This window comes from Galeopterus variegatus, unplaced genomic scaffold (assembly GCF_000696425.1).
Source record: "Galeopterus variegatus unplaced genomic scaffold, G_variegatus-3.0.2 Scaffold5823, whole genome shotgun sequence".
Classification (NCBI taxonomy): Eukaryota; Metazoa; Chordata; class Mammalia; order Dermoptera; family Cynocephalidae; genus Galeopterus; species Galeopterus variegatus.
The window spans coordinates 1-12,495 of record NW_007731934.1 but is presented as its reverse complement, the minus strand read 5'-3'; the positions used below and the strand labels follow the sequence as shown (position 1 = coordinate 12,495).

General features: G+C 37.7%; 1 protein-coding gene across 1 annotated transcript in view; it reads right to left on the bottom strand.

Moving 5' to 3' along the window:
- LOC103605461 (grainyhead-like protein 2 homolog) overlaps positions 1–11,318 on the bottom strand; it is a gene marked incomplete at its 5' end in the record, with an annotated part of 37,887 nt that extends 26,569 nt beyond the window's left edge. Inside the window, 3 exons of the mRNA XM_008590055.1 lie at positions 2,908–3,047; positions 3,546–3,633; positions 11,160–11,318. Coding sequence (XP_008588277.1) covers positions 2,908–3,047; positions 3,546–3,633; positions 11,160–11,318 — 387 coding nt within the window. The remainder of the gene's footprint in view (positions 1–2,907; positions 3,048–3,545; positions 3,634–11,159) is intronic.
- Between the last annotated feature and the right edge of the window lie 1,177 nt (positions 11,319–12,495).

The window sequence follows — 12,495 nt, the reverse complement described above, 5'->3', positions numbered from 1 at the left end:
GGAACCGGTCTGTATGTGGGATCCGAACCCTCGGTGGGAGCGCTGCTGTGCTCCCAAGCGGGGCACTGTAGCAGTGCGCCACCAGGCCGGCCCCATCATTTGTCTTTTAAAGGCGCTCAGACACAGGCAGCAGTGAATATCAGGGCTTTAACACAAGGAGAGTGAGACTAAAGGTCTCCATCAGGCCTGTCCATTGGTTTCATTCCCTCATATTCGTCTTTAAAAATAGTCTGAAGACTATTCCAATCCACATGTGAACATATGCGAGGACATATGGGCTGACAGTGAAAAGGCTCACTCTCCGGCCCGTGTCTTTGGCTGAATAGGAGCTGCTGCTTCACAACTGATGTGCCTTCAGCACAACTCGGGGTATCTCCCTGACCCTGAGATCTACAGGGCTGCTGGCCCTGCCGCTGTGCAGAGCTGCAATGCAGCTGGTTTTAGCCAGACTCACGCCTGCAGTGGCTACGGAGCTGCACACTATCGCTTGCCTCCCTGCCCCTTTGGGGGGGTCTTTTGACCTGCCACCACTAGCTCTTGTTTTGCATGTCAAAGCCGGCCACCCTCTGACCCATTCCACTTCTAAGGCCATGGCGCTGCCTCTTCCCTCCTGCCTTTGGAAGGTTCTCCCAGCATTCAGCTCTTCTGAGAGAAGACAGCCTTAAAAGCACCAGCCAGCCACTGCCGGAGCTCCTTTCTTCAGCTAAGCAAGTTCTGCAGTCACAGAACATTCATGGGGCTGTTCTAGGGCACAGCTGAGTGTGTAACTTTGTTTCCAGGAGCTCCAGGCAGGCTCCCTCCCTGACCCTTGGCTTTGAACCCAAGGCCACAGGGCTCTGTGAGGGTGGCCTCCAGATAGCAGAACTTAACTGTTTTGCAATTGCTGAAAACAACAAATTGTAAAGGCTGCCCTTTCCTTCTCCTTCAGCCTCAAGCTGGGAGCGCAGGAGGCAAGTGAGGCCAGGGGACTGACAGTCATGAGCAGGCAGGCTGAGTCCCTTTTCCTCTTAAGATTCATTTACAGCTTTTTATATTTCAGAGAAATCTTGCCAAGAGAGCTGTTCAGGTTGTCAGTGTTGACAAGGCATTGAAGCCAGAAGCATGACAGAAAAAACAAGAACAATTTAACTCAATTATCCCCTCTTTAGAAGGTGTGGAAACTTAGCTCCATAAAATCCCATGGGGCAAAGACAGTACATACACAAATCACCACCAAGTTCTTGGGAATTAAAAAAAACAAAACAACAAGAAAAAAAAACTAGGTGCTGGCACTATCTTGCTAAGTTATAAAATTCTTCCTTTCTCCCTTTTGTCCTTGTTCCTATCAAACAACTAACACAAGATGGAAATATTAAATTAGTTTTTAGTGGAAATTCTCTCTAAGAAAAAGGTATGGCTATTTTGTAACCATGTTGTATCAGTGATATAACTGCTTTGTCTCATACATATAATGAAACAGCACAGTGAATACCAGAGGATGAAATATGGTATTTTCCAGAAAGAGAAAGTGAAGCCAATAACGATTTGTTTTTCTACACTAAGATCAATTTCAGTGAGTGTCTACACACTTAGAAAGGAAAAAAAACTTGAATGTGTCAGTATGACCTATTTCTCAAAGCAGACCTTTTCTCAAAGGACTTTGGATTTAAAAGAAAACTAATCGATGCAAAAGTCATTAAATCCTAATTGGTTTGGTGAAAGACAATTCTGGCTAATTCTAGGGAAATAATTATTGTTTTCTTTTTTCACAAGCTTTTAATTTATCACATAAAAGGAATACCACTAAAGACATAAAGAAAACATCAGCCCCATCACATAACCCTGTAAAAAGTGCTGTAATTTTTCTTGTTCCCTTCAAGTTCAGTTATACATTTGGGATCACAGTATAGACACAAATTGGTAATCTACTTTTTCTTCACCGAACATTTTCATAACTAGTTCCATGTTGCTACATAGTTTCAATAATTAAAATTTTAGTGACTGCATAATATTCTGTCAACTTGAGCTACCATAATGAGTTAATTCTTAGACATTTAAGTTAGTTTAATATTAGATCATTTACTTGTAGATATACCTAGAAGACAGGAATAATTTTTGTTTTTTAAAGGGCTTTTCTACAACTCATTTTTCTTTGGTGTGAAATTATTTACCAATTCAATGGGAACTGTTAATTGACTAAGGGAAAAATTGTTGATGGGGATTTATTAAATCTAAGAATTTTTCCCCTGGCGTAACTTACGAAGTTAGAGGTGCATTTCAATTTCCCACCATTAGGTGGTGCTCTACTGCATCAGGCTAATCCTGCTACCAAAACTGATCGTATAACTTCGTATAATGTATGTAGTTTAATATTAGATCATTTACTTGTAGATATACCTAGAAGACAGGAATAATTTTTGTTTTTTAAAGGGCTTTTCTACAACTCATTTTTCTTTGGTGTGAAATTATTTACCAATTCAATGGGAACTGTTAATTGACTAAGGGAAAAATTGTTGATGGGGATTTATTAAATCTAAGAATTTTCCCCTGGCGTAACTTACGAAGTTAGAGGTGCATTTCAATTTCCCACCATTAGGTGGTGCTCTACTGCATCAGGCTAATCCTGCTACCAAAGCTGACAAAACACAACTTTTCTTACAGGTGATCAGCCTTCTTACTTTCTTCCTCTTTCATTGCTTTGTCAACACTTCACTAAAACCAGGCTATTCTCTTCTTTCCCTTAGGAAGTCAGTTTTCTCTCCTGATACATTCCTTTTTATAAAGAATCACTTACTGTAGGGAATGACATTGACTTTTCCTCTAATGGACTGAAGGTGAGTTTTATTTTTAAGGTCAACACCTCCTAAAGCACTTATATCTTAAGGCCCTACCAGCCCTGTGGTTGGATGGCAGGTGGTTCTTAGTTACCTGTCCAGTCCTCTGCAGGTTTGCAAAGTGCACGTCGGGTATGAAGAGGACCGGCTGTGAGTGCAGATCTGGCATGGTTTTGAAGTAGGTGATGTCGCTCTTCTTCTGCAAAGGTATGGCAGCCAACTTCCCATCAGAGGCTGCAGGATCACAAAACCCATAAATGAGAGGGTGATGCATGACTCAGGACTCTCAGCTATAAGCCCCAGATTTAGCTACAGTTCATGATTTTCTCCGATGACGCTTTAAGAATATCATAGATGTGCACATCATTTAAAAGCCCCCACCCCACTCCTGCCAAACCAACAGAAAGAGCATGGACTTCAAGTGAGCACTCCTGAGGTGGAGCTCAGGTCCCCTCACATCCTCCAGTTCCTCTGTGTGCCCTAGATTGCTAGTCTATATGAAGGAGGATGTTGGTCTCCATGATATCACAAAGTCCTTCCTAGTTCAAACACACTGTGCTCATATGATTCTATTTGCTTTTCACAGGGACAATCAGCCTGTCTCCACTGCCAGTGGAAAGCAAGCCATGCCTGGCATATACGTAGTTTTACCTGCAACCCACTTCTTTCCACCTGTTCTGCCAGTGGACCTGGCCCACCTGAGAGAGCAAAGTCAGTCTCATCGAAACTCACAGTTATTGCACTGGGTTTGGGAGGCCTGGCCTTTCCCCTTCTTCCTGTTCTGCTTCCTCTCTTCATCTCGGATTTTTCTTTCTGCTCCCTGACAGGGAAAAACAAATATACAAATATAGACAATGCCAGACATATTATCAGAGTGTACAGAAATACGATCACACACACACACACACACACACACACACTCACAGGGATATGAACAACACAGGGTGGGAGGAGACCAGGCAGCAACATTTCCATCCTACAGAAATACGATCACACACACACACACACACACACACACTCACACTCACAGGGATATGAACAACACAGGGTGGGAGGAGACCAGGCAGCAACATTTCCATCCCTCCGGAGAGGTCTAGCTTTGGCTCTGAAAGCCAAGACCACTCATGAGTCCTTTCTACACTTCTAACCTGCGAGGGGTCCCACCTCTCCCACGTTTTCTCCTTTTTTGGTATCTCGCCTATTTAAAGAACCTCAGTTTTGAATCTGTATGGGAAGACCAGATCCAGTTCCTTAACCTAGTGAAGCTTGTTAAATAACTTTAGTGATTATAATAAAATGTCAGAGGATGAAGCATTGACCTATTAAATTCATTCCTAGGCATGCAGAGGGCTTTAAAGTTGAGTGTGGATTCCTTATACAATTTTTCCTTTGCTTGTTGCTACGGAACATTAAAAAATCATTACAGTGGTAGAAATGAGGGGGAGCATAAGGAAACCACACAAGATGTAGGATCATTTTGTATATACAAGTATTTTGTTATTGTTTCAATATTTTTGTATGTTGTTAGAGACAGGGCTCCTTCAACCAAGTAAGAGAAAAAATTGGTCTATTCACCTCCCTTTTGCTCTTCTATTCCTTGTAATTTGACTTTTTCATTGGCTCCTTTTACCAAATTGCCAAATCCCATCCTACTTAACCAGTTGACCACCACCTTATATATCTTCCCTTTGTGACCTGCCATGATTTGCTGATGATATTTTCTCTGGTCATTTCTCTATGTCAGCTTGCTAACTCATTGTCCTCTTTTTATCTCCCAAATACAGACATTCCAACAGTTTCCTTTTCCTTTCTCTCTCTCCATTCTTGCTGTAGGAGAATTCATCTGCATCTGTGTTTTCACAAAGCTCTAGACAGGTAACATTCAGATCAACACCCCCAGCCTAAACTCCTTCCCTGAGTTTCAGATGCATGTTATATTTCCTGCCCATCGTGGTAGCATTAAGAGCAGTGAAGCACAGACCGGCCAGCAACCTCTAACATTTTAGAAATTGTCCCCAAATCATTACACAAAAGAGAGAGATTTGACAATAAGAACATTTAATTCTCTGTATGGAAAAAATCAATTCAAAGGCAAAGTACAAATTAATGAAAATACTTGCAATAAAATATTGCAAAGTGTTAAATCCTTAATATATCAATAATGATTCAAATTTTAAAAACTAACATACTGATAGAAAAGTGGAAAAGGGTCAAGAAAAAGGAAATGCACAGAAAAAGACACACATGTGGTTTAATTAAAACAAGTTTTTGTATCGAGAAAACATATAATATTTTCAGCAAATAAAGTGTTAAATGCATAGACATTACCTTGTTCAAGTGAATATAAAATATAAGCAAAGGTTCTCCAATGTACTCAAGTTTGTAATAGAAACTATTATTTTCTGTTGGGTGCATATAAGGCATTTTCCTATGTGTTTAGAGCTTTGTACAATATAGTATTTAATATAAACAGAAATAAGGACATTTTTTTACCTACCTATATAAATTACAACTCGCCCAAGACACATCCCAAGGTTGGTCAAGCAATTTTATTTCTGAGTTAGTATTTTATGTTGTACTATTTCTATGAGGAAAAGGTCTGGAATTAATCTGTTGCAAGATTTATATATGTTCAATGTAGATTTTTAGGAAAATCACTTGCTTATTATTTTTCAGGCATTCTTTGATATGCCAAATCCGAAGGATTAACATAAAACACAGAGTAGGTCCCTATAAAGCATAGTCTGTGTGCTACTTCTATATAAGAAATTTCCTGCCCAGAATGCCCAGATATCAGCATGACAAAGCAAATTTGCTAGTACCCACTCTCAGAACCACCACAGTTCTCATTTTCAAAATAAAGCTTTTGACTGCACAATGACCCAGGGAAGCTTTGATACATTCAGTTAAGGTGGAAAAAGCTCCCCTCAAACCAGATCTTCCAGAATTCTTTTTCTTTCTATGATTATTTGTGAACTGAAGCTTCTAGAAAATATTCTTTTCACTCTTACTATACTGGAAAAAGTCTAGTTCTTCCAGAAAAGTAAAATTTGCTACAAATACCAAACTTATCATTTGAAAATAATTTCCCCCACCTGAATCTTTTTTTTTTTTCCTTTTTGTCTTTTTTCGTGTCCGGCAACGGGATCGCAACCCTCAGTGTTGCGCCCGCACCTCGCTCAGCCAGTAAGCGGGAACCGGTCTGTATGTGGGATCCGAACCCTCGGCGGGAGCGCCACCACACTCCCAAGCAGCGCACTGTAGCAGTGCGCCACTGGGCCGCCCCCCCCCACCTGAATCTTCACTCTGGAGTGTTAAATTTGAAAAATACATCTGAAGAATTTGACTATATTGTGATCGCTTTTGCTGCCACGTGATGTCTATCTTTATTTCTTTTTTAATATTTAAATTATTTCTCTTATTTATTTTAGAATGTGGCTTTATTTCTCAAATTTTGCCCAATATATAGTTACTGTTTGCAGTAAAACAAAATGTACATGGAAGTAATTATGCACAGATATGAAGATATACACACAGGTACCAATATAGGTAGATATATTGACAGATCCTGAATTTTTAATCATAAACGTATATATTTCAATAGAAGTATCATAATCCAAAAAAAGCTAGAGAAGGCCATTATTTTTATCTGCAACCTCACAGATGTATTAATTAGAAACCAAGCTGGAAAACTATAAATAGTGCAGAATTCCATATGCACTCTAGACTCTTGATTGGGATTGGAAATTTTACCATTTTTGCTTTAGAGGATAATTCAAATTAAGCATTTGCAATTACACACCCATTCAGAAAATGTAAAAATTAAACTTTTATTTCTCTTTTTAATTCCCAAGAGTGAATTTTGCCTGGGTTTCAAAAATAGAGATAGAAATATGACAAATTACGGCAAAGGATTTTGTATTTAACTTACTAGAGAAATTGACAGTAATTACAGTTAATCCACCCTACATAGCCCATAAGAATTCCTCCTTATGAGTTTCCTGACCACTCCCTCCCCACCTAACCCTTAACATCAGGATGTGTAACTAACTACTCTCTAGAAACTCTTTATGTCACTAGCTGGTTGGCATAAATGCCACTTACCCAACATTTTCCCAACTATTTTCTTCTATTTAGCACTGATATTTAAAATAGGAGCTATTGGTAATGCAACCTATTTTTTCATTGGAAAAGTGTTTGTTAATATGATTCTTTTCAGTCTTTATACATATTTACAAACATGCTCATGTAAATAAGTGACTCTCCCAACCATTTCTTTCCTTGTAGATTACCCTTGGGCATGACTTCAGGAAATAAATGCTTTGGATAAACCCATAAAATTCTTTTTTTCGCCCTTTTCCTTTTAGAGGCAAAATAACTGTGAATGAAAATTTATAAAAAATATTTTCAAACAAAAGGTATAATCAATCATTTAATTTACCCTCTTGGCTTCTTATAGTCCCTTTCATTCTAGGACATAGGTGAATGATATAATACCTTCTGTGCATTCTGCATGTGTTTATTGGGCTTTTTTTATTTTTCCTTTGGTATTTATTACATCAAAATTATAGAATAATTATATGAGCATTCTTTAAGTCCTCTCTCCCACTTTCAATTCCAACTACCAAAGTGGAGATAAATGGATGGCCCAGTCCCCCTCTACCCAATTCTTCCCTCCCTTTCCCTTGCCTCTAACTTTACTCCTTACTTCCAAGAAGGGGATTCATGGAGGGGACTCTATAGTCCCCCTTGGAATATCTAGAATGAAGTAAGAAAATTCAAAATAAAATTTTGGGGGAGGTGGGGTGGGGTAACCAAAGCTTTAACCTTGGTATTGCAAGGAAATTCAAATTACTTGAATGCTTTCCTATTTGCACTTTTTAAATTCTATGTTGTGCATCATTTGAAAATGCTTTTTTAATGTTTAATTTGCTGAATTTAATATGTAAGCTAATTTTTTGGTCTTGTTTTATATTTAAAGGCTACCTTTGTTGAGGTTTTGAATTGCCAGTTGTCATTTTGGTATTTTTGTATAAAGTTATTTATCAACTCAAAGAGTATAAGTTTAGAATCGGAACTATATTTGCATCCAGTTCCTCTACATTTTCACTGTGTGACTCTGGGCAAGTTACTTCTGCTGTCGGACCCACTGTTTTCTTACCCTTTCTACATACCAGTTTAACTGGCCTCCATACCATGGAAACTGCCAGATGTCCATCAGATTGCTGTGCTGCTCTGATGGCTGGATGATGGCCACTAATTGAAATCATCATAGGCTGAAATTCTATTGAGATTTCAGAGATGTTTACCATTATACTATATGTCCCTAAACCCCTGTGTAGGTCTAGTTAACGTGTTTTTCTTCTCTCTTCACATGACCATCTCTACCTTCTACTGTTCCTGCTCTCTGCTCATGGGAGCCCATTTCTCCCTATGCACTATCATTGCTAATCCAGAACTTTCAGACATTTTAATAGCATAGTAGACCTTTAATGCAACTGACTACAGAACCTTTAAGAGTGATGGGCAATACTGAATTAGATACTAACCTATTTTCCCCCTTCCTCGCTCCCCCCAGCATCTAATATGTAGTAGTATCCTTTTACTTACAATTAATAAACAGTTACTCAGCTTATTCTATGTATTATATACTCTCATCCTCCCCAATTTTTAAATAATTGTACTATGTCTACATTGTCAGAACATACTGTGATACTGTCTCTTCCATCACTTATAATTACATCTATAAGTAAATATATACTTAATGCTCACCATCAGTTCTCTCATCAACGTCTTTACAGTCATATTGGTTGTCTGAAGCTTGTTCTCTACTACGGTCCCCAAGAAGGAATATGTCCCTGATTTTTGGTGGTTTTGTTTGTTTATTTTGTTTTGTCTTTACTCTTGAAAGTCAATTTGGTAGGACGTAAAATCATTGGCTCTCTTGAAATATCTTTTGATCTCTTTAAATATCATTGTCTTTGACAAGGTGGTGCTGTTGAAAAGATTGATCACAAAAGTTTCCTAATAAGTGATTTATTATTTATTTTTTGTATTTTACTTAGATGCCCCAATTTATTTAAATATCTTTTGATCTCTTTAAATATCATTGTCTTTGACAAGGTGGTGCTGTTGAAAAGATTGATCACAAACGTTTCCTAATAAGTGATTTATTATTTATTTTTTGTATTTTACTTAGATGCCCCAATTTATTTTTAAAGTCCAATAGCTTGACTGTTTGATATTGGGGTCAATTTTCCCAAGTATGTGGTAGCCCATTTAAATCTGAGCACCTTCTGTTGCAAATTTTCCTGATTTATCATTTTTAACATTTGTTCTGTTCCATCATTTGGGGGTTTTTGTTTGTTCGTTTGTTTGTTTTGCTCAAAGATTCCCAGTGTATGTACACTGGATCTTCTTTAGCTCTCTTCTATATCTGTTATTTTCTCTCACATCTTTCTTCATTTCCTCTGATTTTTAAAATTTTGCTCTTCTCCAATCTGCATTTTCTTAAGGCGTTATCTTTTATATTTATTCACTCTTGTGCTGCTTCTAGTGTAGTCTTTATTTCTGATATATTTTAATCTTTTATGTCTAAATTCTTTCCTGAGTTCTACCATATCTCTTTGCAAATCATTTTATTTTCCAAACAGCTCATGTCTGAGCTTTTCAAATTGTGGTTTATGTTGACCTTCATAATTTCTATCATTTTCTTAGTTTCATTTAGCTCATTTTGAAATATTAGGCTACAGTTTTCATCTGCTTTTTTGTGGGCATGTCTTTCTGGCATATACTCTTTGCCCATAGAGAAGTCAGTCATATCTTAATCTCCTCTTCTCATGAGACATTGTATGGGATTCAACTGTTTTTTCTTTTTGTTGGTCATTTTCAAGTGAAATGAGTGGGCCAGGGCCGTTCTAGCTTCATGGCTTTCATGCTCCCTCTTCTGGGGTGTTCACAAAGAGGTACAAAAACCGTCTTGCATTTCTGAGATCTGCCTACTCTGTATCCCTTCCCATCTTCATCTTCATTTTTATTTTGATCTTCTCTTTCTTTTTCACCTTTTTTCTTTTCCAACTCAACTTGGATTTTACTCCCAGCAGTTTTTTTTCCCAGAGCAGGGTTTTGTCTTAGAAGGGAACTTCAGTCTACAACTTTTCAGAGTTCATAGAGCCAAAACCACTTCACTGTTCAGTCCCTTTGCACTCATCAGCAAATTGGGGTCCACAGAATTTATAACCTCCCACCTGAGTTTCACATGCTGTCCTCAGATCACCCACTTCGCTTTCCAGTGAGTACACTGGGCAATTTTGTATGTTTCTTGATCTTTGGCCATTAAATGACCCCATTACTTTCCCTCTCAGATGCTGATATTAAACAGGTCTTAAAATTGTTGATACTTAGTCCCACTCATATTTGGAGTTTGTGAGGATCTCCTGTCACCTAATCATGGAATGCTAAGCTTTGCTCTCTAATCGCTTTGTCTTTTATGGTGGAATTCAGGGAAATTCAAAGTACATGTTTACTGAGTGCATGTGTACTAATGAACTTATTTTATAGGTGCTATTTCCATTTCAAAAAGTCTTAAAGAGTCCCCATTTAACCCATAAAATAATAAAGCTTGCATTGATATGTTCTGGGAAAGGATCTATACCCAGTAAAGACTATTAATCTGCTATTTCAGCTATCTAATTGAATTAGACCCATAGCACGGTGTGTGTGTGTCCCCCAAAACTTATATGTTGAAGCCCTAACCCCCAATGTAATGATACTTGAAGGTGGAGCCTTTGAGAGGAAATTAGGTTTAGATGAGGTCATGAGAGTAGGGTCCTCATGGTGGGATTAGTGCCCTGAGAAGAGACACCAAAGAGCTTGCTGTTGCTTGCACTCAATCTCTTTCTCTCTGCCATGGGAAGATACAGTGAGAAGGCAGCCATAGGCAAACCAGGAAGAGAGCCCTCACTAGGAGCCTGATTGGCTGGTATCTTGACCTTAAACTTCCCAGTCTCTATAACTATGAGAAATAAGTTTCTGTTGTTTAAGCCACCCAGTCTATGGTATTTTGTTATAGCAACCTGAGCTGACTAAGTCACAGTGCAATGTCAATCAGTCATTAAATTAGTGATAAAAATGATTACCAAAAACAAACAAACAAAAAATACAGTTGACTGATGACACCCTAGATATCTAACAGGAATTGAGAATAAAACATTACTACTCCCATTGTGATTGATAAACTGATTATTTTTACATCACTAGACAAGTGAATGTGACAAGGGGGAAATGCCATTAAAAATAATATTTAATAACAAAGATACCTATAGGACAAACTGTCACTTTACTCACTTTGTCACAGAAGACCTTGATCTGGCAATAAGCTCTATGAATGGGTTTATTGCTGCGATTATTATAACTGTATGTATCAATCTGAATCATCAAAGGAAGTCCTTTCACCCCTTTTTGGGAGGAGAAATCTGTACTCAGGCAATTCACGGTGATGAAAATCTGAGGAAGGGAGAAAAAAAGGAGAAAGTTCACAAGTCACCATAAAAAGGATCTATAAACAAACACATAAACCTTAGGCTTGAAGTCACAATACTAAACAAACCTATGAGGACAACTGAAGAATATTTCAGTTCTCTCACATAAAAACGTGTTGAACACATAAAACATGATATGTATCATTTGTAATTATTAATTCATTTAAAAAAATTATTTTCATATTTGATCTTGCATTTTAATTGCTTTCCTGAAAGTATATCAGCAAACTCTTATTCATTTTTTAAACATGCATAAATGAATAGTGAAAACACTGTCTCCTCCAAATTAAAGTTGTCATCTCTAATAATTATATCAGTTTATCTGATCTCTGACCTGCAGAAATAAGAAAAAATTAGATAATTTTTTTGGCATATTATTGCATTGAAAACTAGATATTGTTACATATCTGTCTTACTTAACTATGAAGTATGAGACCATTTCTCATTATTTTTGTATTACTGGTACCAAGTATAGTGCCTGGTAGAGAAAAGGCATTCAATAAACATTGTACAAATGAATCAATGAGTTTAGCTGCAGAAAGCCCACTAGATTAGGAGACAAAAGCCTCAAGTTTTAGTCCCAGCTCTAACATTATCATGCTAAGAGAACTTACTGCAAATCACTTAATACCTTCAGTTTTCAATTTTCCCTTTAACTCATCTTTAAAATCCCTCCTTGCAGCACAGAATGTAGATATGAATATACTTCTGTGTTAGTGAAAAGGTAAAAGAGGAGCTGGCAAAGGTAAGATACAGGAAGGAGAAAGCATAGCAAATGCATCAATATCCTCACAATACGGAGCATCAAGAGATATGACAAAAGTGACAGGAATCCAAAAAAATGGAAACTCAAGTAAATTATTAAAGATTACAGCATTGCCCAACAGAAGAACTAAGTATAATAATTTTATTATAAAATATGAGTACAGAGATTCCAAGATGGTGACGGGTCTGGAGCGGCCGTGCCAGGAGACAGCGCGATCCTAGGAATCCAAAAAAATGGAAACTCAAGTAAATTATTAAAGATTACAGCATTGCCCAACAGAAGAACTAAGTATAATAATTTTATTATAAAATATGGGTACAGAGATTCCAAGATGGTGACGGGTCTGGAGCGGCCGTGCCAGGAGACAGCGCGATCC